At 41.3% G+C, this 27488-nt stretch overlaps 1 protein-coding gene across 11 annotated transcripts in view; it reads left to right on the top strand.

The window, feature by feature from the left end:
* GTF2I (general transcription factor IIi) overlaps nt 1-27488 on the top strand; it is a 143479-nt gene that overhangs the window by 46995 nt on the left and 68996 nt on the right. For 7 of the 11 annotated variants that reach the window (XM_082358531.1, XM_082358524.1, XM_082358521.1 and 4 more), the window contains exons 2-3: nt 20546-20649; nt 24803-24941. In XM_082358531.1, coding sequence (XP_082214657.1) covers nt 20551-20649; nt 24803-24941 — 238 coding nt within the window. In that variant the 5' untranslated portion in view covers nt 20546-20550. Of the gene's footprint in view, nt 1-897; nt 1485-2094; nt 2273-20545; nt 20650-24802; nt 24942-27488 lie in introns of those variants that run through there. The other 4 variants (XM_082358523.1, XM_082358522.1, XM_082358529.1 and 1 more) reach the window with 3 other exon arrangements.

The raw sequence follows: 27488 nt of genomic DNA, 5'->3' as shown, positions 1-27488 counted from the left end.
ATGGGTGCGGTCGACGGAAGAAAGAAGATGGGGAACGCCAATCTGTGAACCCAAATTCAAAGGAAAGGTTTTGGACCTACATCAAAAGACTAGCTGCTCGGAAAGTTTTCTTGCGAGCGACAAAGGCTGGAAAAAGCGCCGTGGTCGCCACCTACCGAGGAGGAGGGGGAGGGGGAGGATGGCTGGCGGGGCCCGAATCTCCGGTGGGGAGAAACATCACAAAATCACTCGATTTTGTTCTTTACATAAACATCTAAAATCTCTGGGCTCGAGTTTTTTGAACTTCTAACTTGGGTGAACAGTAACGTCTCACCATTTTCGAAATTCACGAGCTAATGAAAGTTGAGATGCAAAAAATTATCGGGGGGAGGGGCTTGAGTAAAATTGCCTAGCGGTTGACAGAACAAAACGGGCTGCAAACCACGTTTTCTGCTCCCCTCCATGGCTTTTCCACTTTAACTTTCTAAATGTTGAGTGAAAGTGAGCAAAGCCTGGGGGTTGAAGGGTGAATAAAAACAGAAGGGTGCCCTTCCCTCACCCATCCAAAGTTGGGGCAACAGTCTCTTTTGGCCGCTTTTGAGGCAAGCTTTCAAAACTAACAGGAGTTCTTTGTGTTCCGGAGGGTGGTGCAGGGCGGAGGAAGTCCCTTGGCGGAGCATGGAAGGCGGCAGGCCGTCCTGGGACTCTCCGGCCTTTGCAGTGGTCCGACCTCTCAATTTGCAGGGAATCTCGGGTGCAAGAGTGAGTGCGAGCCTTGGACCGTGGCTGAGGCCGGCTGCAGAGCGGCAGGGAGCAGGCTGGAGCTCGCCCGGCCTGGATTTTCATCCCTGCGCCCCGGCTCCCCTCCCCCACCCGAGCAGCAGCGCAGGCCCCAGGTGCAGCCATGTTCCTCGCTCCCACCACCCGCGCCTCCATTGACAGTCCTTGCCCGAGAGGGCCGGGCGCCGCGCTCGCCGCGTCCTCGGGCTCTGGGCTTGTCGGCGCGAGGCTTCCTGGGAGTCGTAGTCCAGTGCCCCCGCCGTCGCGTTGGTGGGGACGAATCAGAGACTACAACTCCCGCCGGGCGGTGTTGCGGGTGCGCACGCGCAGCGCGCCTTCGAGGAACAAAAAAAAAAAAAAAAAAAAAGAGGAGGAGGGTGAGAGAGAAGCTCGGAGAGCAGAGGAAAGGGGCCGCCGATCGCCCCCCCGCTTTCCCGCACGCGCTCTCTAGCCGTGGCTGCCCGCCTGCTGCGGTTACCCCGGCCTATCCCTCGGTCCCCTGTGAGCGGATCTAGGCGCTGAGCGAGGCCCTGCCGGGGCGGCCATGCGGCGGTGACAGGAGCTCGGCCGGGACGCTCGGGCCCCTCGCCCTCTCACCTCCTGCCCGCTCGCCAGCCAGCCTCAGCCCGAGGGTGCTCCGCCGCAGCCGCAGTTCGCGCGCGGCCCACACTCGCTTCCCTTCAGCACCCCCAGCCCCGGCGCTGCCTGGAGGCGGCTGCACTCGGGTGAGTCCCTGTCGCCTCATCTCCGGTCCTCCGCCCCGGTTGCCATCGCGAGCACGGTCTTTATTTGAGACTCGCTCCCTCCGGGGCCTGCACTGACAGGGGTCCGGGGACCGTCGGCGGCCGTGTTGGGGGCCACAGGCCCCCCCCCAACCCCGGCCCGCCGGCGTTGGGGGTGGGGCAGGAGCAGACGCGGTCGCGGGGGACGACAGTTGCACGCGCGCGCCTGGGTGCGTGGGGGAGGGGCGCGCGCGCCGGCGCGGCGTGGGGGGGCCCCTCACGCGTGAGGCCCGCGCGCGAGCGAGCCTGCGGGCTGCGCATGCCCGGCCGCTGATTGGCCGGCTCCGGCGATGCGGGTGCGCGCGCGGTGCCAGGCCCGAGCCGTGGGGTCGCGCTCGGCCTGGTGTCTCCGGGGCTCGTGCGCCCGGGCAGCAGACGCGCCGGATTGGCCGGCGGGCGGCGGGGGCGGTGCCGCGCTGCCTGGTAACTGCGGGCCGGCGGGCGGGCCCCGGAGCACCGCCCCTCCTCGCCGCTGCCCCTGCCCGCCCCTACCCGCGCCCAGGTGGAGCCCGGAGTGGGCTTTGTCCCCGGCCCAGCCGGCGCGCCTGCCCCGCGGGGCCTGCTCTTTTGGGGGAAATAAACACAATGACCGGAAGGAAAACCTCAGCCTGCAGGCTGTGAAAATAAGCCGTCTGGATTCTGCCAGCACCCGGTCGGGGGTTCGGGGAAGAAGACAAAAAACTGCTCTCTTTCCCCGCTACTTGTGCTTATCCAAGTTTTGCCTTTTAATAGTGAGTTTCTTTTTTGTATTTAATGTTACGGTTTTGCGCTCATTTGCGTCTGAGAATGTTTAGATGTTGGGCCCTGTTGGTGTGGTGCTCACTCCTCGGAATGCGGGGCTCCGGGCAGACTTCTCACCTTCCTGCATTCAACTTTGCTGCAGACAATGGCTTGATGGGCCACTGCATAAAAGTGGTCTCCGGGTGTTCAGGAAACAAAAGGGGAAGTTAGTTTGCAAATGAGAGTGCCGTAGAGTGCCCTGAGGAGGCCGGGTGTTCCCCCCTCACCCCTCCCCGCTAAGCCCTAGGATTTGGGATATCCGATTTTATTTCCTACTACATATTTTTGCTTTGTCTGTTTTCCAGCCACTGTAGTCTACTGCCTTGCACTTTAGCTTCTCCCGCTTCTTGGGATCTTGGCTCACACCTGTAGGCTGGAATAACTTTTTCTTCGCTTGAGGCTGTGGAACTCTTTCTTGCTCACATGCAATTACTTCTTTAAAGCCATATCTTATAACGTTGGGTCAGAATTTGTTGCTTCTTCATACAGTCAACTTGTTTGCCCCTCCTAGGCTGGCGTCTTTATTTCCTCTTGGAGTGGGTTTGGTTATGCTCTGTATACACGTGTCTGACCTAGACACTAGGTATTAAACTCCTGGAGCGGTAAGGATTAAGCCTTTTCCGTCTTTGTCTTTCACCCCCTTCCAGTCTACAGCCGTCAAAGTGCTTTTGTTTATATTAGTAGCGACAGCTAACGCTTGAATAATGTTTACATGCCTGGCATCGCTCTTAAGCACTTAAGGTATGTTTTTCTTATTTAATATTCATAACAACCCCGTTCCTATAGATGAGGAACAAGGCTAGAGAAGCTGAGTAATTACCTCTTGGTTACCCAGCAAGTAAACCTTGAATCCAAGATTTGAACCTAGGCAGTATGACTTAACCCCTAAGCCAGTGGTTCTGAAAACCCGAGCAAGCGTCATCCTCCCCTGGAGGGCTTGTTAAAACACAATAGCTGGGCCCCGCCCCAGACATTCTGATTCTGCAGGTCTGGGGTGGGGCCGGAGAATCTGCGATTCTAACTGGTTCCCAGGTGCTGCTGCTGCTGCTCCCAGGACCGACGCTTTGCGAGCTGTTCACCGCGGTAGGAAGTTAAGTTGTGAGGGAAGTTTATTCTAGATGCTTGCTCTTCATTACTTTAAAATGAGATCTTAAAGAACCAAAAGTAATTCGTACTGCTTACTGTAGATTGCTTGGAAAACTGAGAGTTAAGAATTTTTCTTAGCGTTGGTTACAAAATTAAAGTTTAATAGGTCTCCAGTTTAAAAAGGAGCCATGGATTTGAGTACAGAATACAATTAGAAATCTAATCTTGGCTTTTTTCCCCCCTCTCATTCATTTATTAATTTTTTCATGGCACAGGCATTTATCTCTTTCAAGTGATGCCTGTAGCATCCTATCCTCACCAAAGCCTAAAGATAGGACCTGAGCTTGGACCTGAGGTAGGCTGGGCCAGGCCGGGGCAGGCAGAGCTGCTGGAGCTCCGTAACTCCTCCCTCCTGCCAGTTCCATGCACCAATGATTTGGCTAACTTTTAAGAAAATGGCTACAAAGACTTCGTCATTAAAATGTAGGCTTTGGGCTTCTTTTTCTTGGGGCACAAGACTTGGTGAGAATGATTTTTAGTTTTTTTGGTGTAATGGATTTCTTTCTGAGGAAAGTAAGTAATCTCAAATCAGGTAGGAGTGGGATTAGTTTACGGTAATCTATCATTTTAAAAATTTTATTTATTTATTTTTTGGCTGCGTTGGGTCTTCGTTGTGGTGCGCAGCTTCTCATTGCGGTGGCTTCTCTTGTGGGGCACGGGCTCTAGGTGCGTGAGCTTCAGTAGTTGCAGTAGGCGGGCTCAGTAGTTGCGGCGTGCGGGCTCTAGGGTGCGCGTGGTTTCAGTCGTTGTGGCACGCGGGCTTAGTTGTTCTGCGGCATGTGATCCTGGACCAGGGATCGAACCCGTGTCCCCTGCATTGGCAGGTGGATTCTTAACCCCTTCGCTACCAGGGAAGTCTCTCTTCTATCATTTTTTTGATGATCCATAGATCAATGGTGTGTTCCAAAACATAAAATATAAAAGACAAGGTCCCCGCTCCAGGCTGTTATTATCTAAAGGAGCAGTAAATAAAACACTTAACCTTTTCTGTTATTACTGGTGTGCAGCTATTTGCATTGCATTCTACCTAATTCAGTTCTACCGTTGTTTCTTTCTTCATTGAAAACATGAATTTTAAAAATATTGCAATCCTCTTCATATAACTGCTGTGGTATAATTAACATGAACTTGTCTTAATCACTGGCTTAAACAGATGCTGATAAGTAATTTTTATGTATGTCTAAGGGAAAGCATTTTTTGAAGAGCTGTTTGAGAAGTAGTACCCTTTGAGAATGGTATTTCACTTTTCCCGAAATGCATGAGGTAATCTACCTGAAAGATAAATACCATGAATTTTATTAATAGCAGTTTACCAAAGGTCATTGGTACCATTTTTCTTCAAAAGTTGTCTACATTTATTTGGGTTAAGCTTATTCATTGTTACTAACTGAAAGAAAGTAGGAAATGCAATTAATCAGTAATTCATTATAATTGTAGAGTTGAGTTTCCTTGTAATCAAGGGGCTTAAATGGCAGCATAGCAATATGAAGAATAAAATTTGGTTAAACAAAGTGTAGCTGAGGCTACCTGCCTGGGAGAGTAAAATTAAGGATTAGTATTTTAGAGGATGTATTAAAAATTATGGGAAAATTACGGAAGAAATCATGTGGATACATCAGAAGTGCTGAAGGTATTATCTTTTTTTTTTTAAATCATTTATTTATTTATTTATTATTTATGGCTGTGTTGGGTCTTCGTTTCTGTGCGAGGGCTTTCTCTAGTTGCGGCAAGCGGGGGCCACTCTTCATCGCGGTGCGCAGGCCTCTCACTATCGTGGCCTCTCTTGTTGTGGAGCACAGGCTTCAGATGCGCAGGCTCAGTAGTTGTGGCTCACGGGCCTAGTTGCTCCGCGGCATGTGGGATCTTCCCAGACCAGGGCTCGAACCCATGTCCCCTGCATTGGCAGGCAGACTCTCAACCACTGCGCCACCAGGGAAGCCCTGAAGGTATTATCTTAATATTCTTCATTTTCCATTCTTACCTCTTTCTTCCTTTATCATTTTCCCTCTTTCTTGTCTTTCCTTTACTGGAATGCTCAACGATGCAGTTTCCCTGTTTTTGGTTTTTGTTTTTTGCTCTTTGTTTCTGCAATCCTTGTGTTCATATCCCATGCCTGTCTCTGGCACTACTCCTTTGCTTTAAACACTTTGATCTAGTGGGAAAGTAAGAAAGTTCCATATAACCAGGGACTCTCAGAGTTGATGGCGGATTGACTCATGTTCCTTGGTTTAACTTGATGAAAAATTATAGAGGATTTTAAAAGAGTTAGTTTATTTAAAAAGTAACTTGAGGCAAAGTGCATTTATAATTGAGAGAGAGGGAGTATGACTTAGTGGGTATAGACATAGGTTCTTTTTTTTTTAAATATTTATTTATTTGGTTGCGCTGGGTTTTAGTTGCAGTAGGCGGGCCCCTTATTTGTGGCTCACCGGCTCCTTAGTTGCGGCACGCATGTGGGATCTAGTTCCTTGACCAGGGATTGAACCCGGACCCCCTGCATTGGGAGCGTGGAGTCTTATCCACTGCGCCACCAGGGAAGTCCCCTTATAGTGATTTTTTAAAAATTGTGGTAGGGACTTCCCTGGCGGTCCAGTGGTTAAGACTCCGCGCTTCCACTGCAGGGGCCGCGCACGCCATGTGGCACGGTCAAAAAAAAAAAAAAAGTAGCAAAAAATTGGTAAAATATACATAACATAGAACTTAACGCACAGTGTTAAGTGCACAGTTTGTACAGTCACGTTGTTGAGCAGCCATCACACCATCCATCTCCAGGACTTTTTCATCTTCCTAAACTGAAATTGCCCGTTAAAGAGTAATTCCCATTCCCTCTTCCCTCCAGCGCCTGGCACCTGCTGTGAGGCATGTGGGATCTTAGTTCCTTGACCAGGGATGGAACTGGTGCCCCTTACACTTCAAGCGTGGAGTCTTAACCACTGGACCACCAGGGAAGTCCCAAATTTGACTGTTTTAGGTACCTCATATAAGTGGAATTATTTGGACAGTATTTGTCCGTTTGTGATTGGTTTATTTCATTTAGCATAATGTCCTCAACGGTTCATCCATGTTTTAGGATGTGTCAGAATTTCCATCCTTTTTGATCGTTATAGTGATTTTTAAAGTTTTTGTTTTTATAGTATGGCAAAGGAAGTAATTTTTTTAAAGTACTGTATATGACTATATTATGGTATAATTATAGAAGTGGAGAGTAATGAAGAGTTTGATCCTATTTAGGGTATTTGGTTAAAATCAGCCCTGGTTGGTTAGACTGAGCCTGTGAAGATTTCTGATTGTATAGGTCCCATACTTTGGAAAATTGATGTGTGTTTTGATTCCATTTGCATACACTGTCTCTAGAGACCATAGTATTTTTTTATTATATGTTAATTATTTTCTGATTATGTATTTTTGTTGTGTTGATTGCTTCTGTAAAGCTTTTAGAGTACTTTTTCTTAGGGTATGTTGTAAAGCAGTGGGGTAGTCACTTTACCCAACTAGATACTTCATAATTTTTTTCTTTATTTGTAGTCTTACCTATAGGAAAATCAGTTTTCTTTATAGTAACAAAATGAGTGTTTGAACTATTGTTCACTATTCATTGTCTATGTTTTAAGCTTTGGAAAAGAAGAGATCCCTTACCACATTTGGAACAGTACTCATTTATCTACTTACCCAACATATTGAAGGCCTTCTGGGTGGGTTAGGTATTGTGTGACGCCCTCAGAACACAACCCCCAGAACACAGTCTATTTCTAGGAGAATGCTGGTATGGGCAAATTCTATTGTTTGTTGAGAGCTTCACAATAAAGACTCCTTAGTTCAGTTTGTATATTCAGTCTAGTTTACTTTTTTTGGTATTTGGCGCAAGGTGACTTTTAAACTTAAATTGTAAAACAATCTTTGAGGAGTAGGTTTGATATAAGCAAATTTTCATGCTTGTTGGATGTATGCTTTAAAAGGTGCACATACAAAAAAAAAAAAAAAGGTGCACATACTATATTTCAAAGCAGTGATTTGTTGTTTATCTTAAATTTACACAATGTTGTAGGTCAATTATATCTCAAAAAAAAGCTGGGAAAAAAAATAAATGGTTAAAAAAAAGCAGTGATTTATTTTGACAACTTTCTTATTATTTTTCCTGCCCCATCAGAAGATAGGTTATTTTATTTAGCAGTATTAAAGCAGTTACTTGGGAAATTTTCATTTGTCAGACTTGGATTTGGAGAGTTTATAGGTAGATAAATAGGTATTACATATATGTGTATTTTAAAAATAAGTAATTAAATTAAAAATTTTTTAAATTTATTTTATTTATTTTAATTTTTGGCTGCGTCAGGTCTTTGTTGCTGTGCGCGGGATTTCTCTAATTGCGGTGAGCAGGGGCTACTCTTTGTGGCGGAGCACAGGCTCTAGGCGCGTGGGCTTCAGTAGTTGTGGCGCATGGTCTTGGTAGTTGTGGCTCGCAGGCTCTAGAGCACAAGCTCAGTAGTTGTGCGCATGGGCTTAGTTGCTCCGTGGCATGTGGGATCTTCCCAGACCAGGGATTGAGCCCGTGTCACCTGCGCTGGCAGGTGGATTCTTAACCACTCTGCCACCAGGGAAATCCCTAATTAAATTTAAAGTTAAGTGGTGGGACTTCCCTGGTGGTTCAGTGGCTAAGACTCTGTGCTCCCAATGCAGGGGGCCCGGGTTCAACCCCTGGTCAGGGAATTATTAGATCCCACATGCCGCAACTAAGAGTTTGCATACTGCAACTAAAAATCCCACATGCTGCAACTAAGGATCCCGCATGGATCAACTAAAGGTCCTGCATGCCGCAATGAAGATCCCGCGTGCCTCAACTAAGACCCACGCAGCCAAATAAATAAATAAATATTTAAAAAAAACAAAATTAAATGCTTAATTTATTGAATGCTTGTGTTAAGCACTCTGTCAGGTACTTAATAGCTTCTGATACCAACCTTGTGAGGTAAGTACACATATTATTGTCATTTTCTGGATTAGTATATTTGGGATTAAAGAATCCCACAGTCAACCATATCTAATACTGGAGCTAGGACTTGAATTCAGAATTTGTCATGATTCCAAAGCTGCTATTCGTAATAGCTTTGCTCTGTTGCCTGCTTTCTGTAAACAATACGTTAAAAAGATAAAGATGGAACTTTTAGGTCACAGTTACTTGATTTTCATTTCCTCTTCCAATTCATACAAAGTTAGAAAAAGAACAAGTGAGCCAGCTTATCAACTACCAAATGTTTTTTAAATCTGAAGTAAGGACAAAGGGGCACATCTTTGTGTATTGGCAGAGAAAGCTGCTACTTTTAAAAAAATCTGCACTGTCAATTTAAAAGTATAACTTACACATTTGTGAAAAATTTCAAACTAGTGCCAAGAAAAGTTGTGGGTCTTCCTGAATAGTTGATAAGGTGTTTGTTTGTTTGTTTCAAAGACAGTGTTTTGGCTGCTGTGACGCTCAGTATTGAACTTGTGTGATCCACCTTTGGGCAGACTCTCTTTCCATGCCTTCATTTTTAAAATTTTATCCTTCTTCCCTTCACCTGGCTTTTTTAAAAAAGATAAAATTTAGCTATTTTTGTTAGCTATCTCAACAGTATTTTGGAAATGGGGTGGAGAGGGTATAAAGTTTTAAGTATAAAAATAAACACACTTGCAGATCACTTCAAATCTTAACCTTTCAAATATATTTTGTTTCTTCCCAGAGATCACTTGGTGTTTACTGATAGAATTACCAGCTTTATTTCAGCAGAAAGAAATAAAAATTTTAGTATCTTAAAATGTAAGCATAGCCTGCTATGAAAACTTAAAAGCCTTGACTTTTAAAAATCAATCTTGATCAAAGGTTTGTTTTAGGGATTTCTGATTTTCTTTCTAAATGGTCTCTTTGGCTCTATTTCTGTTTGCTGAGGTGTATATGTTAAATATATGTTACCATATTAATATAAATTGTGATACTTTGTATTCTTTTATTAAATATTTGTAAAATGGAACCTCTGACGAAACACCAACCTAATTTATTCCCTTTGAAAATACCTATTAAGCCTATAGAGATAAGCTCTTAGAGACGTGTATTAAAATATTCCTCTGTGTTAATAGGCAAGAAATAAGGAAATTCTGGGAGTTACAGGTCCTAGTGTAGTCTCTGGCAGACTGATCTCATCCAAAATGTTCTGTCCACTTCTGGGACATTGCCTGGACAAACTAGAGAATATCTTGAGAATGGTGCCACTGAGGAATATTTTGGAAATCATGCTACAGGTAAAGCACGGGACAAACTGGGGATGCTTGGTTTGGAGAAGAGAATTACGGAGCACGATGCTTTGACAGGGCTCTTTTGCAGAAGAAGCCTCTTCTAGGAGGCAGCAGTGGCAGAGACAGATTTGTTTGTTGTTTTTAATATTTATTTATTTGGTTGCACCGGGGCTTAGTTGCTTCAGGTGGGCTCCTTAGGTGCGACACGCAGGCTTCTTAGTTGTGGCATGCGAACTCTTGGTTTTGGCATGCATGTGGGGTCTATTTCCCTGACGAGGGATCGAACCCAGGCCCTCTGCATTGGGAGCATGGAGTCTTAACCACGGCACCATCAGGGAAGTCCCTTGAATTTTCTTCTTTATCTAAAATTGTAAGTTTTAAGATTGAAATGGAGAAATGTTTGTTGAAAATAACAAAATAATACCACAAAAAAGAAATAAGACATAAATGGAATAAAAGAAACCAGATCAGTGTTATGGGTCCCCACCCCCCACCTCCCACAGACTGAACAGTCTGACCTGAACCTTAATTTGAAGCAGAAACACGTTGAAAATTTAGAATATTTTAGAAATCAACATAATCAGAAATATTGAGAATCTCAGTTTTTTCTTAGAGTGATGATGGCCTGTGTGAAAGTGTTTTAATTTATTTTATTTATCTATTTTTGGCTGCCTTGGGTCTTTGTTGCTGCGCGTGGGCTTTCTCTAGTTGTGGCGAGCCAGGGCTACTCTTCGTTGCAGTGCGTGGGCTTCTCCTTTTGATGGCTTCTCTTGTTGCAGAGCATGGGCTCTAGGTGCGCGGGCTTCAGTAGTTGTGGCATGTGGGCTCAGTAGTTGTGGCTTGGGGGCTCTAGAGTTCAGGCTTTGTAGTTGTGGCGCATGGGCTTAGTTGCTTCGTGGCATGTGGGATCTTCCTGGACCAGGGCTCGAACCTGTGCCCCCCTGCATTGGCAGACGGATTCTTAACAACTGCGCCACCAGGAAGGTCCCTGAAAGTGTTTTAGAGTTCTCTTTGACTCATTGTAAAATCTCTTTTTATTTTTTGCTGTTCAGCATTAACAGCAAGGATCAATAAATTAAAAGCAAAAGTGTGGTCAAATAAAAACACTTACATAGAATTAATTATGGGCTTATTTTGAGGTAGAACGGATCAGTACAGTAAGGACACAGATAAACCTAATCCCTGAAATGGATCTCCAATAAGAAACACAAGAAGATTTTAAAGAATGGCTGGAGTCTGTTTTCAGAGACATAAAAGAAGGCATTGCTTCAATTAAACAGTAGCTGACAGGATAAAAGATAAAAAGATGAAACAGCAACAGGCCAATTAAGTTCAGCTTTTTTTTTTTTTTTTTTTAAGTTCAGCTTTAAACTTAAAGGAGAATTAAAATCAAATCAAGGAAACAGAAAATGAAGTCAAAAAAAAGTTCAGAATTGAAGAATTAAGGAAATTGAAAAAAATGGGGAAGAAAATGGAACGGACTCTGGTAGCTATTGTTTTTGTGTACTGGCACACTTTATCAACCCTTTTCTCCTGATAACAGTGTCATGCTTTGCCTTTTAACTGCTTACCATCCTATTCCACGTGGTTCTGGGTAGACTGCGAATCACAGTGTATCCCAGGTAATCTTGTTCTGACTAGCCACGTGGGCTTGGGATAGGCTCGTGACACAAATCCCCAGAACTTTTGTGCAAAAAATAGCAGGAAGATATGATAGTCCGCTGCCTCTAGGATCACAGTGTAGGTGTGTGGTAAGCATAAAGATGCATGTGGCCACCATTGTCTTAGGAAAGAAACCCATCTGCTCAAGAAGTGAGGCCTGCAGGGAGGGAATAGAGAGAACTCTAATGATATCTCTTGTGTTCCTCGATCTAGCTGTGTATAGAATCAGTGCAGTGTTTAGACTGGATAGTTAAATAAAACAATAAAAATTCCTTTGTTCACTTGTGGTGGTTTGAATTGGGTATTTGTAACCTTGCAGTGTAAGATAGTTCTGGCTAATTCATAAATTGTTCTTGAAAATAGAAGACTATTTTAAGTAAGGTGTGGTTCCCAGAGTTGGTGGGACTAATAAGAATGTTCTAGAATTATAAAACAAAACTTTTGTAAAAATACCAAAAAGTTGATAAGATAGGAATTTTGAAGAGCTATTATGAGAAGCTAATATTAAAAGGAAAATGGGGGCATTCCCTGGTGGTCCAGTGGCTAGGACGCCTCACTTCCCCTGCAGGGGGCATGGGTTTAACCAGGAACTAAGATCCTGCAAGTCCTGCTGCGCAGGCAAAATTAAAAAAAAAAAAAAAAAAAAAGGAAAATAGGAACTAATAGTAGAAGTGGGAAACTCTTTTGCCCTAAGGGCATCTGCCAGTTTCACCATATGAACTTGAGTTTTGAAAACCATGTGAGATGAGAGGCTGAAATCAAAGCCCAGAATCTGCACAAAATTCAGGGGACAGATAGACCCTTCCCCTCAATAAGTTGAGACCTCAAATTGGTTAAGGCTGATTAAGAAATAAGCCCCCCCCAAAAAAAAAAGAAAAAAAAAAGAAATAAGCCAGCTTGCATCCCTATTTGTGGTCTGGGTTAACATCTCTGGGTGATCCGAGGAACCTGAAGAGGAACCTGAAGCTTCGGATTACGGTGATCCCAGGCAGGCATTGTTCCCAGATACCAGGTCTCATATTTAAAACAGTGTTTTGATGTGAAATGACCAGCATACAGTAAAAGACAATCAGGCATACATGGGAACGAGAACCGTGAGTATGAGCTAGAACTATGAGAAACATCAGAAATACACCTGCAAAGACTTGAGATTTTTGAATTATCATAGACTGTAAAACAACTACCCGTGCTATGTTTAAAGAAATATGTCGAGCTTGAAAATCTTTAGGGAGTAGGAAACTCTAAATGTGACATGGCAACAAATAGAAATTGTATAAATGAAAATTATAAACAAAATAAAAACCCTGATGGGTGGTTTTAACAACAGAATAAGTACAAGTGAAGAAGGAATTAGTGAAATGGAAGATAAGTCAGAAGAAAGATAAGTCAGGGAGGAAAAATGAGAAAAATTCAGAAGAGGGTAAGAGATTTAAGGATTAGCATACATTTAGTCTGAGTCTCTGTGTAGGATAGGAGATAGACAATGGGACAGAGACAATACCTGTAGAGATAATAGCTGAGAATTTGCCACTACTGAAAGATGACAATCCTTAGCCCAGTGAATGATAAATGTACTGAATAAGAAGAAATCTACACTACACACACACACACTATACAGAGTGAAACTGTAGAAAACCAGAGACAAAGAAAACATCTTAAAAACAGCAGGGGTGAGGATTGGGATTACCTTTAAAAGAGATTCTGGATGACTTCTGAATAGCAACAATGGAAGCCAAAATAAAATGAAGCCAAAAGATAATGAAATAACCTCAGTGTGCTGACAGGAAGTATTTGTCAACCCAGATTCTTATCCTAGTTGAAAGTATCTTTCAAGAATAAAGAATTTTTAGCAAACAATAAGTTTGCCATGAGAAAGAAACTGTAAAGGATTAACTTTAGGCAGAAGGAAAATCTGAGATGCAAGAAAAGAATGAGCAAAGAATTTCATAAATACGTATGTGGTTAAATCAAAATGAAAATTAAATTGTTCGAAACAAATAATATTGCAGTAAGAATACAGAATTAAAATACACATACACAAAAGCTGAGTCATTAAGGAGGTATATACACATATAATTATCAGAATTCTGACAGTTCATGCAATGTGTAGTCATCATCAGAGGTCAGTTTAGTAATGGGCATAGGACCCTAAGTAGATGAGTCACTCAGGAAGAAATACAGATGATAAAACTATGAGGAGTGTTTCTTTAGTAAGCAAAGAAATTCAGCTGTTTTAGTAATAATAAGGTATTCATAGTGATTAGGTCATAGTTCTCCAATATGTTGGTGAGACTGATGAATTTAGTGTTTTTAAACATTTCTGGTAGCAATGGAAAAATTATAGCATTATGTATTAAGAGGTATAAAGATTTTCATGCTATATTTCAGTATTTTTAAAATACAGAAATAAAAAGGCAAAAGCCAATTTTATGAAGATGTTGAGAGAAATTGTATGATTTCATTTCAATGGGCTATTATGCAGCTATTTAAATAACTTGTTCTGTAAGAATATGTAACATGACAGGTAGATGATGCTAGTTGATCATTAAGGCAAGGTCACTGTACTCATAGTGGGTTAGGCTCTTTGTAATTTTACTAATTTATTCTGAGAATCTGCGTCCCAGATGTCTTGTGTATGCATTTTAACTTTACTATATCATAAAACTGTACTTCTCCGTTCCTTTTCTGTGTTCTTTTTCTCAGGCAGGCTACATTGGTACTCTGTTCTATGGGGATACTCTTGTAGCAATAATCCTTGGAGATTCGGACTTCCCTGGTGGCGCAGTGGTTAGGAATCTGCCTGCCAGTGTGGGGGACTTGGGTTCGAACCCTGGTCCGGTTGGATCCACATGCCGTGGAGCAACTGGGCTCGTGCACCACAACTACTGAGCCTGCGCTCTGGAACCCGCGTGCCACAACTACTGAAGCCCGCGTGCCTAGAGCCCATGCTCCGCAACAAGAGAAGCCACTGCAGTGAGAAGGCTGCACACTGCAACGAAGACTAGCCCCCGCTCGCAGTAACTAGAGAAAGCCCGTGTGCAACAATGGAGACCCAACGCAGCCAAATAAATCAATTAATTAAAAAAAAAAAAATCCTTGGAGATTGGTAGTGAAGAATGCTCACACAGAGTTGGGATTGGCCTTTGTTTCCTGGCTCATGTTCCTTTAAGTTTCTTTTCCATTGATTAGTTCATTCTTTTGCTATAGCTACTACCGTGGTGGCTCAAGAGGTCATGAGAATTTAAAAGTTTACTCAACATAGTTTAATTTGTGATAATGGAAAAGTTCTATATCTGTGATTCTTCACTGCAAAAGTCACTACGTGTGGCTGCTAAACACTTGAACTGTGGCTAAAACTACTGAGGAACTGAATTTTTAATTAATCTCGATTAATTTAAATTTAAATAACTACCTGTGGTTATTGGCTACCGTATTGGATGGCACATCTCTAGAGGGATACATACCTTCCAGGTGTTTCCTTGACTGCTGATTTTCTGCCTTGGATTATTGCCTCCTTCCTTACAAAGAGAGATCATCATTTCTCCCCACACCACCCCTCCTTTACCGAGACAGCATCAGAGATAAGACAATGGGGAATAAATACATTGTGGTACAAATCCCAGAAGTCATTTTCTTGTCTAACATTGGACTCATCTTTTTTTTTAAAGTTAGTTTCCTGTAGTGTGTGTGTGTGTAATATTTATTTATTCATTTTTATTTTTTTTGGCTGCACTGGATCTTAGTTGCGGTACGCAGGATCTTTGCTGCAGCATGTGGGGTCTTTTTTTTTTTTTTTTTTTAACTGTGGCATGCGGGATCTAGTTCCCCGAACAGGGATCGAACCCGGGCTCCCTGCATTGGGAGTGTGGAGTCTTACCCACTGGACCGCCAGGGAAGTCCCTGGGCTCACCTTCTGAATTGTCTCAGTTAAGTTTTTCTTCCTTCTCTGTGTTTAAAAAGATTGAAAGGAATCTACCATTTTTATATTTACTGTTTTATGGAGGACATGATCATTTTGGTCATTTTCCTTTTTGTTCCAAAGAACTAACTGTCCCATTTTAGGTACCTTAAATTTTTGTTTCATGGTCACTTTATTTTTATTTTCTTTTCTTTTATTTTTTGGCCACGCCGCGTGGCATGCGGGATCTTAGTTCCCTGACCAGGGATTGAACCCGGACCCTGGGCAGTGAAAGCGTGGAGTCCTAACCACTGGATCGCCAGGGAGTTCCCCATGATCTTTCTTTTTTTCTTTTTTTAAAAAAAATGTATTTATTTATTTTTGGCTGTGCTGGGTCTTCGTTTCTGTGCGAGGGCTTTCTCCAGTTGCAGCAAGTGGGGGCCACTCTTCATCGCGGTGCGCGGGCCTCTCACTGTCGCGGCCTCTCCCGTTGCAGAGCACAGGCTCCAGATGCGCAGGCTCAGTAGTTGTGGCTCACGGGCCTAGCCGCTCCGCGGCATGTGGGATCTTCCCGGACCGGGACAGGAACCCGTGTCCCCTGCATTGGCAGGCGGACTCCCAACCACTGAGCCACCAGGGAAGCCCTCTTTCTTTTTCTTTCTTCCTTTCTTCCTTTTTCTTTCTTTCTTTTTTTTTCTTTCTTTCTCTCTCTCTTTGTTTTCTTTTTTTTTTCTTCTTTTCCTTCTTTCTTTTCTTTCTTTCCTTTCTTTCTACCTACCTACCTATCTATCTGTCTATCGCTGCATCCGGTCTCAGTTGTGGCATGTGGGGTTTTCATTGAGGCAGGTGGGATCTTTCATTGAGGCGCGTGTGGGCTCTCCGTTGTGGCACGCGGGCTCTAGTTGAGGCCCGCGAGTCACTAGTTGTGGCATGCGGGCTTAGTTACCCCGCAGCGCGTGGGATCTTAGTTCTCCAACGAGGGATCGAACCCATGTCCACTGCACTGGAAGACTCATTCTTTACCAGTGGACCACCAGGGAAGTCCCCCCATGGTCTTTTTAATTGGGAGACTTCTGAGTTTTGACAGGATAGATATAACAGATCACATCCTGGTGATATTTGTTGTTCATTTCTAGTGACACACACACACACACACACCCTGGTGATATTTGTTGTTCATTTCTAGTGACACACATGCGCGCACACACGCGCACACACACACACACACACACACCCTGTTTAAATTAAATCAGAAAAAGAGTGCACGGTTCCTGCCCTAGTGGCTTATGAGATGCTATCTCCTTCACAAGTCTTTTTTTCTAGGCTCCCTGGATACTTCCATTTTGCTTTTCTACTCTTACTCTTTCTCCCTCACAGGGTGGTTGTAAATATTAAAAAGATGACTAACAAAACATGATAGGTATATGTGAGTGTTTATTTTTTGTTTATCTTGCTCTTATTTTAAATTGAGTTATTTTGTAGGGTCAGAGGTGAAAGGAACCTTCATGGTAAGTGATTGATTTAGAGTCTCCGTTCATAGAGGAGGAGCCTGAGGGCCGTTGCCCACTGGAGTCCCAGAGCAGGCTGGTGGTCTGGGGAACCCACAACCTGGTTTTCCTGGCTCCTGCTTCTGTGAGGACCAGCCCATCATGCCTCATGCTCTGTAAGCTTGCGTCACCACCCTGACCTCGTGTGTCCTCTGGTGTTCATTGTTAATGCCACTGTGTGATGGCAGTTTCTGGCAAAGGGAACAGGAGAGGATGCAGTCATCGGGTTAAGGGTGCAGGGAATGTTCCATGAACAGTGTTGACTAAGGACTATCCAGGGAAATGACCTCTTGGGGCAGGCAAAGAGCAGTTCAGTGAATTTCTTTTGTAATCCAGATACAGCCGTTTCTAGAGAGCAGAAAGCCCCAAACAAAATGCATCCTTCCCCATCAAGCCTGACTGGACTTGGTCTCCTCCAGGGTTCTTACCATCAAAATGTACTAAGCTGCTCTTGAAAAGTTCTGGTAATGGAATAGGATTTCTCATCGCCTGTGGCATCCCCACAGGCTGTTGGTATGGTGTCCCTCCCATTTCTTATCACACACTGAATGTGATTGACATCAAAGCAGATCTGTGGCAATTGAGGGTGAGAAGTGGAAATAGCAGTAGGCAGAAAGTTGTCCTAGTGTTAATGTTCTTCTGCCTGGGATAGTGGCTATATGACCTTGACAAATCATTGCATTTGTAAAATGAGAGCACATCTTTTTCTCCTGCCAGAGAATTAAAGGAAAAGTGAGATTATTAAGATATATTATGAACTTTCAGAAATAATGATAGTATTTTCTAAGTGAAGGTTATTAGGGAAAAATATTACGCCTTGTTGTCCATTTTGACTGAGCCACATTTTACTATAAGTTTACTTAAAACTTATTTATCCAAGAGAAGAGAACAGGACCTAGGCTGTTACGGAAAATAATTTCTATCATCTAACCATTCTCTTGCTTGATACTGCCTTTTCTGTTTTGGGAAACAAAATTCTTTTTGTTAACAGGTATGGAGATGTGTCAATTTTTTATTATAAAATTTTATTTCTTAAGTATGTATACTTCATTAGTTTTTGATGCCCAAATCTAGCCTAGCAGTTAATTCACATGCTAACAGATGGTGGAGCTAGATCACAGTTTTTAATAATAGGGAAATCATCCTCTTTTTTTTAAAAATTGAAATTTAGTTGATTTACAATACTATATTAATTTCAGGTGTACAACATAGTGATTCAATATTTTTATAGCTTGTACTCCATTTAAAGTTATTATAAAATATTGACAATATTCTCCTGCGCTGTACAATATATCCTTGTAGCTTATTTATTTAATATAGTAGTTGGTACCTTATAATCCCTTATCCGTATCTTGCCCCTCCTCCCTTCCCTGATGATCCTCTTTAATAATAGGGAAAAGATTTACATACATTTTTAGCCAAAACAACTTTTCACGCTAGCAGCACAGCATGTTCTCTAATATTGGGCCTTCAGTTAAGGAACACCCAGGTGTCTTTAGTAAATTAACTTATATACACAGATTTATTTTTAGAATTTCTATTTATGCTTCCAGTCATTAATTTTTCAGTCATCCTTTCATATTAGTTTCATTTGATTATTTGGTCTCTTGCTAAAACCTAGAATTAACCAAATTGAAAAGGGGTACTTTTTAATAGGCATCTAATTTGCATGCTATTTATAGAAAGACAGTTCTTTTAGTATTAGAATTTTTAAAACTTTGCTTTAGGTTTTGGTTTCTTAGAATGTCTTTATGGGATGTATTTTCGCCTTTTAATTTTTAAATTTTCATGAAATATATATGACATAAAATTTACCATTTTAACATGTACAGTTCCCCTGGCATTGAGTACATTCACATTGTGGGGTTTTTTTTATTCTATTAAGAAAATTTTTTTATACATCTTTATTGGAGTATAATTGCTTCACAATGCAGTGTTAGTTTCTGTTGTACAACAAAGTGAATCAGCCATATGCATACATATGTCCCCATATCCCCTCCCTCTTGAGCCTCCCTCCCACCCTCCCTGTCCCACACCTCTAGGTCATCGAAAAGCACCGAGCAGATCTCCCTGTGCTATGCTGCTGCTTCCCACTAGCTAGCTGTTTTACATTTGGTAGTGTATATACGTCAATGCTACTCTCACTTCACCCCAGCTTCCCCCCTACCCCTTGTCCTCAAGTACATTCTCTACGTCTGCGTCTTTATTCCTGCCCTGCCACTAGGTTCATCAGTATCATTTTTTTTAGACTCCATATATATGCGTTAGCGTCCGGTATTTGTTTTTCTCTTTCTGACTTCACTCTGTATGACAGACTCTAGGTCCATCCACCTCACTACAAGTAATTCAATTTCGTTTCTTTTTATATCTGAGTAATGTTCCATTGTATATATATGCCGCATCTTCTTTATCCATTCATCTGTCAGTGGACGTTTAGGTTGTTTCCATGTCCTGGCCACCATAAATCGTGCTGCAGTGAACATTGTGGTACATGTCTCTTTTTGACATTCACATTGTTGTGTGACCATCATCACTATCTATCTCCAGAACTTTTTTGTCATCCCAAACTAAAACTCTGTATGCTTAAATAAAAAAATTGTCATTGCTCCCTCCCTCTAGACCCTGGCAACCATCATTCTACTTTCTGTCTCTGTGAATTTGATTATTATAGGTAATCTCATGTGAGTGGATCACACATTTATCCATTTGTGTCTGGATTATCTCACTTAGAATAATATTTGTAAGGTTCATCTACATTGTAGTATGTATCAGAACTTCATTCCTTTTTAAGGCTGAATTACATTCCATTGTATGGATAATATCATATTTTGTTTATTCATCTGACAGTGGACACTTTGGTTTCCACCTTTTGGCTGTTACGAATAATGCTGCTGTGAACATGAGTGTACAAATATCTGTTCAAGTCCCTGCTTTCAGTTCTCTTGAGTATATACCCGGAAGTGGAATTGCTGCATCATGGTAATTCTGTTTAATTTTTTAGAGAACTACCAAACTGTTTTCCACAGTGGATGTACCATTTTACACTCCTAAGAGCAATGCACAGGGGTTCTCATTTCTCCACATCCTTGCCAGCACTTACTATTGAATGGTTTTTGTGTTTGTATTTTCATAGTGCTTGAAATTCAGCTGAGCCTCTTTGCTGATGCAAAAGTATCAGTGTTTTCTAAAGAGAATGTATTATAAAGGAATCTTAGCTCTTACTTGTCCTGCAACGTATTTCCTTCTTAATAAGAAAGGAGGAATTCTCTTCACCCAACCTCAGTCTACTGAACCCACTCCTCAGTAATCAGTGTGCGCATGGGAGAAAGGGGAGGTTGTGTCTGTTTCCTATGTGGAACTGTGATCAACTATCACTGGGTTGTGAAGTGCATCACCTCTTCCTCAGTGGGAAATTTTTTAACTGGTTCTGGGTGGCACCTAAATTTATTTTGGGAGGTGATGCTGACCTAGTTTTATGGAACTAAAACTAGATGGAAAGTTGGGGGATAGATTCTCTATCTTACAGGATAATAGGAGTTTGGGGCAAATTTTGATAGATTACTTGGTTTTTAAGTCTTATTTTTTCTCTTAAGCAAGAAAACTGTAAATTAGGCAATTTATGGCGGACCCTCACAGCTCTAAACATATGTTGAGCAAGACACTGAATTTCTACCACTCACTTTCCTAATACCTCTCTTTCCTAGGGATCATGGCCCAAGTAGCAATGTCTACCCTGCCCGTCGAAGATGAGGAGTCTTCGGAGAGCAGGATGGTGGTGACATTCCTTATGTCTGCTCTTGAGTCCATGGTGAGATGGCTTTGCAGTTCTATAAAGTTTTCCATAGTTGGATAAAATTGGGCTTGTGAATGAGATTGAGTTGTTTTTGGAAAACATACACTGTGTCTTTTATTTTTAATAAATACACATTTTTTTTGCTTGAGTGATAGTTATGGATTTAAGCCTTTCAAATTTTATTGCATGTTTCAGAATGTTCTTAGCTTATCCGGATGTGTAATTTTTTACATTTAATTTCAATTTTTTACCTCCCAGTATCTTAGGCAATCCCTTGTTTTGCAAGCATTAACTTTGAATTTAAGTGTAATATTTGAAGTTACTCAGAATGAGTTCGTATATTATAGTGTGGTGCTGGTGTCTTATTGTAGCTATGTAAAGAACATTACCACAATTTTGGGCCATAAGAGCATATTCACTATTTTACATCTATTCTTTATTTTGTGTGCTATGCTTCACAATTGTCTGAATTCTGTGACCTTCTACCCAATATGTAGTGTCTTAACTCTTTATTTTTAAAAAACTTGTACACATAATTGCAAAATATTAAGTAGTATTCTTTTGCTGTACTTTTATATTACTATCATGGTAGTAATACAGTTTGCTTATTGTGTTTTTCTTAATATGTATTTGAACTCATAGATTTAAGAAACATCAGACTTAAGTATTTTCTGACACAATGAAGTTATATATTCTAAGCAGGAGGATGCTGTGTATTTCCTGTCTTAAGCATTGACTAGTATTATATAGCATTTAACCTCACAGTTCTCAATATGACATAGTTCGTGGAATCTTTTTTGTTTTACCATTAGGGCATTTTTTTTCTTCTTTCTGCTGTATAAGAATTAAAAAAATTATCTCCTTAAAGAAAGAAATTTTAGAATGGTTAGTGGCTATATATACTATTACTTTTTTTTTTTTTTTTTAAGTATTTATTTATTTGGCTGCACCAAGTCTTAGTTTCATCATGCGGGCTCTTAGTTGCGGCATGTGGGATCTAGTTCCCCGACCAGGGATCGAACCCAGGCCCCCTGCATTGGGATCATGGAGTCTTAACTACTGGACCACCAGGGAAGTCCCTACTATTACTTTCTTTTCTTTTTTTTTCCTACTATTACTTTCTGACTGTCACTTATTTCTCGCTTTTGGTCATAAAGTTAGCCAAAATTTGTGGCTGTAACGTTAAATAATTTAGAGATTAAATCCTATTCTGTTGATATTAAATAATTTTCTTTAATACTACTCTCTGTGTAGAATGAAATAGGGTCACATAGGACCCATTCCCTTCCTTAGAATGTCTTTATAGTTTTCTCATATTTGGCAGAAGTAAGAGGATCTCTCTCCTGTTCCCAGTTGTATACTGTGAAGTATAATTTATAGGTGTATAGGTCGGCTTCATCCTTCTTTCTTTGGCCCATAGATTTCTTTGATCTAATCCTTAGACAGTACATGAATCTTGCTTTACTGTTTCCTAAATACTGCCTTTGGAGACAGGGTTGTCCAACTAAGAGTGTGGATAGTGCGGCAAGATTGCACCCTCATTTATCACAAGGTAAGTAAATAATAGTTCCTTACAGGTGAGCAGCCATGGTACATCTCATAGGTATGTACCATATAACACATCATAGAAATGTCATATAACAAAATTACAGTACAGCACTGTTCGCTGTGCTGGGAACGATTGTCGGCTCACCTCGGTCACAAGTTCTCTACTGTGGCTTTATTACAGTTCAAAAGATTTCTGATCGTGACAGGAGGTATAAAATTATTTATTTGAGATACTGTTTTTAAGTGATATTATTCAAGTAATTTCCATTTAAGAAATTAGAAGGTGGTAATTGTACAAATCAAAAACAAATGGAGGGGGCTTCCCTGGCGGCACAGTGGTTAAGAATCCGCCTGCCAATGCAGGGGACACGGGTTCGAGCCCTGGTCCGGGAAGATCCCACATGCCGTGGAGCAACTAAGCCCGTGCGCCACAACTACTGAGCCTGCGCTCTAGAGCCCATGAGCCACAACTACTGAAGCCCGCGTGCCTTAGAGCCAGTGCTCCGCAACAAGAGAAGCCACCGCAATGAGAAGCCCATGCACCGCAATGAAGAGTAGCCCCTGCTCACCGCAACTAGAGAAAGCCCGCACACAGCAACCAAGACCCAACACAGCCAAAAATAAATAAATTAAATAAATAAATTTAAAAAACAAAAAACAAATCGAGGAAGCTGTAGTTTTCAACAAATGATGCTGAGAACATAGGTTCTTTGGGGGAAGAAAGTCTTTATTGTGTGTCAAGTTAAACTCTAGATGAGTAAAAATTTTAAAAAATTGTCATATTAACATAAACTAAAAAACCAGAAGAAAATATGTATAATTATGTATTTAATTCCATAAACAGCTTTTCTATGCCTAAAATCAGTGAGGCACTGTTATGCATTAATAGGGAAACAGTTAACATAGTAGAAAAATAAGCTAAAGTTAGCCTAATTTACAAAAAACTGTCCAAGGTACAATACTCTAATTTATTTTATTTATTTTTATTTTTGGCTGCGTTGGGTCTTTGTTGCTGCACACAGGCTTTCTCTAGTTGTGGCGAGCGGGGGCTACTCTTCGTTGCAGTGCGCGGGCTTCTCATTGCAGTGGCTTCTCTTGTTGCAGAGCATGGGCTCTAGGCACGTGGGCTTCAGTAATTGTGGCACGCGGGCTCAGTAGTTGTGGCTCACAGGCTCTAGAGCGCAGGCTCAGTAGTTGTGGTGCACGGGCTTAGTTGCTCTGCGGCTTGTGGGATCTTCCCAGACCAGGGCTCGAACCCGTGTCCCCTGCACTGGCAGGTGGATTCTTAACTACTGCACTACCAGGGAAGTCCTAAAGTACCCTTTTTAAATGGTTCTGGGAAAGTTGCACAATAACATTTGCTAGGATATTGTGAGTTAGCTCTTCTAGAAGTGCAGATGGGATTATCAACTGATAGAACCTTCTTAGAAAGCAATTTTTAGTAGGTTTTGAGAACCTTAAAAGTATTTACTTTCAGAGTCAGTTTTTTGACTATGTTGTTTTCACGTCTCCGACTCTGTTCTGAGACAGTCACTCAACATACACGTAAATATTTTGTTCCCAGATTAGTATTTCATTGTTATTCTTAGGAGTGATAATTAGAATCAGCAATGTTTTCAATGAGGTTTGCACTAAATGAATTATTGTTTATCCATAAAATGGAATGGTATATACTCTATTAAAAGTTTAAAGAATATTTAATCTCATAGGAATATATTCAGTAAAAGTATACTCTTCTAAATGGGATTCCTGGTGTATACATATGGAGATACTTCTGGAGGTGGGATTATGTGATGGAAGTTGTAGTGTGGCTTCCAGACCCCAACTCCCCCATTCAGGACTGATGGCACTAATCCCCCAGTTTCTGTGAGTGTCAGAGGCTCCCTTGCCCAGGGTCTTTCCCCTTCCTTGGGGAGGCCCATCCCAGCTCCAGAATTTCTGTGGTGCATCTGTGGCAGCTGTTGATTCCCCCTTTGCAGAATCCTGCCTCCTCACAGCACACAGCTGTTGTTATTGGGAGTGCTCGCCAGTAAGCCTGTGTGCAAATCTGAGTCTCTTTCTTGGATATTTGACCTATAACAGATAACAAAGGATTTCTACCTTTTTTCTTATAAATTGTGTGATTTCTTCTGTTTAGAATCAGGGTTGTTGGAACTTCCCTGGTCGTCCATTGGGTAAGACTCCATGCTCCCAATGGAGGTGGCCTGGGTTCGATCCCTGGTCGGGGAACTAGATCCCGCACGCATGCCACAACTAAGAAGCCCCGCATACCGCAACTAAAAGCCCTCATGCTGCAACTAAAAGATCCTGGATGCTGCAACAAAGATCCTGCGTGCCGCAACTAAGACCCGGTGCAGCCAAAATAAATAAATAAATAAATATCAAAAAATAAAATAAAATAAAATCAGGGTTGTAAACTATCTGTTAGAAAGAGAGGTCCCTTAAAAAAAAATGGGGACTCTGTTGTGTATATGATAACTTAAGGCCAAAACTAGAAACTTCACCTCATCCACATTAGGTATTAAGGCAGGTCAAGTGATAAGATTTTTTATTCATCCAGCAGAAACAGTGCTTTTAAACATCTGTATATAACATAAGATTTGCTATTTGTGTATTTCAGTGTAAAGAACTGGCCAAGTCCAAGGCAGAAGTGGCCTGCATCGCAGTGTATGAAACAGACGTATTTGTTGTTGGAACAGAGAGAGGACGTGCTTTTGTCAACACCAGAAAGGATTTTCAGAAAGATTTCGTAAAATACTGTAAGTATTGCATTTTTATCTTCGGTATTTCATAAATGTTAAACCTAAATATTTATGGATAACACATCGTATTTTCTTCTAAAGCTTAATGAGATTTATACCCAGAAAAGACTTTCTGAAGTCCATGGAGACATTTCAGAATGCTCAAAAGTGAATCACTGACATGGTAACATATTAGGGGAAATACTGAAGAGCTTAAGAAAAATGGTAAATGTTTATTGTACTGTGCTCCTTGCTTGACATTACTCTGGATTAGTGAAACATGTTACAAGGTAGAGAAATGTCAAACTGATTAAAATTTCTTATTCAGATAAGCAGGTCTTTCCCTGATAGATGTTTGGTGCGTTGGGAAAAAAAAAAAGTTTTTCTCTGTGCATTAAATTTGAGTAAGCATGAAGCAAAGTTAAACAGGTCTTCTTGACTCCCTCAGTGGAATCATCTCATCCTCTGTCCTCAGTCAGTTCTGTGATCCTCCAACAGGCGTTCATCCAAGTAGTGTACTTATTTGATACCAGAACAAATGCAGTAGAGAAATTTACTGTAGGGTGTTAATACCTAGGACCTCTCACAGTGTGACAGTTTTTGTATCTGTGTTTAACCTAACACTCTCCATAGGTTTTATGTTAACTCAGTGATACAGCATTTTCTTAAACATGTCTATCAGCATATAATATGTATGTCTTTAAGATCCAAACTTAAATTTCCATTATCCAGTTAGATCCAATTCATGATGCAACAAGCAGATAATGGGTGAATAAAAATAGTTTACTTAATTCATTAATTTCAATTCTCAATTGTATTTTTAAAAAACATCCCCTCCACTGTAAAACATCCCCCCCCCCATATAATCTTCTAAGCTTTATGGTAGCAATCTATTTAAATTTTTTCCATTATTTCTTATCATTTTGAGAATGTTTAAGACTTTGATTATGTTTATGTATTTAAATTTATATTAATAATGTTGCTTTGATTATGTGTATATCAGTTGCCATCTGTCCTATGAATACTGTAATCAACTGGCAGCTGTGTTTACATTTCCGTTCTCTATACTGTCTTGCTAATGTGGTTCTTCAATGGTTAGAACTAAGCATTAGGGGAATTGTCCTCAGTTGCAAATTGTAGTCCCTGCCTATTAGTATTCATACTTTTTTTTGTTACCAATAATTTGATGCCACAGAGAATAATCTTTGGATATAATTCTTAAGTTCCTAATATTTGTTTCTATAAATTATTCTGCAGACAAGGATCAATAGTTGTCTTCTGAAACCAAAACAATAGGTGTATGAGTCAGTTTTGTTTTTTAAAATTTATTTATTTATTTATTTTTGGCTGCGTTGCGTCTTCATTGCTGTGCGCAGGCTTTCTCTAGTTGTGGTGGGGGGGGGCTACGCTTCTCGTTGCAGTGGCTTCTCTTGTTGTGGAGCATGGGCTCTAGATGCGTGGGCTTCAGTAGTTGTGGCACGTGGGCTCAGTAGTTGTGGCTCACGGGCTCTAGAGCGCAGGCTCTGTAGTTGTGGCACACAGGCTTAGTTGCTCCGTGGCATGTGGGATCTTCCCGGACCAGGGCCCGAACCCATGTCCCCTGCACTAGCAGGTAGATTCTTAACCACTGTGCCACCAGGGAAGTCCCTATGAGTCAGTTTTAGAAATCCTTTTTTTTTTTTTCAATTTATTTATTATTTATTTATTATTTTATTTTTGGCTGTGTTGGGTCTTCGTTTCTGTGCGAGGGCTTTCTCTAGTTGCCGCAAGCGGGGGCCACTCTTCATCACGATGCGCGGGCCTCTCACTATCGCGGCCTCTCTTGTTGCGGAGCACAGGCTCCAGATGCACAGGCTCAGTAGTTGTGGCTCATGGGCCTAGTTGCTCCGTGGCATGTGGGATCTTCCCAGACCAGGGCTTGAACCCGTGTCCCCTGCACTAGCAGGCAGATTCTTAACCACTGTGCCACCAGGGAAGTCCCTATGAGTCACTTTTAGAAATTCTTGGAAAAAAATTCTAAGCTCTCTTCCAGAGTTTTGAAAAGCACTGTCCAATAGAAATAATGTAATGTAGATCACTTAGGTAATTTAAAAATTTCTAATAAAAAGTAAGGAGAAACAAGTAATTCATTTTAGTCGTATTTTAAACTGGTGTCTAAAACATCATTCAACATGTAATCAATATAAAAAATTATCAGTGGGGTATTTTGCACACTGTTTTTTGTACTAAGTCTTCAAAATCTAGTGTATATTGTAAACTTAAAACACATCTTAATTCGGAGTGGTCACATTTCAAGTGCTCAGTAACCACAGGTGTTTAGTGGCTCTTGTGTTAAACTTTGCAACAAGAATGTTTTTTGTGGTGATAATCTTCCCATATTTAAGCTTGTAGTTAGTCTTAAGGTATCTTTCCATTTTAAAACTACTGTTACCTAATTTTTACTTTGTAGAATGGTTATAGCTACTCTTATTTCAGAGATAATCACCATTTCTTATCATTTCCATTCAAGTCATTTATGTCTTTTAGGTGTTTGTTTATTTTTTATTTTTTTATTTTTTTAAGATT

This window comes from Balaenoptera borealis (assembly GCF_965194805.1).
Source record: "Balaenoptera borealis genome assembly, chromosome: 16".
NCBI lineage: Eukaryota > Metazoa > Chordata > Mammalia > Artiodactyla > Balaenopteridae > Balaenoptera > Balaenoptera borealis.
The sequence above is the reverse complement of the archived record's forward strand: the minus strand, read 5'-3'. Positions and strand labels throughout refer to the sequence as shown.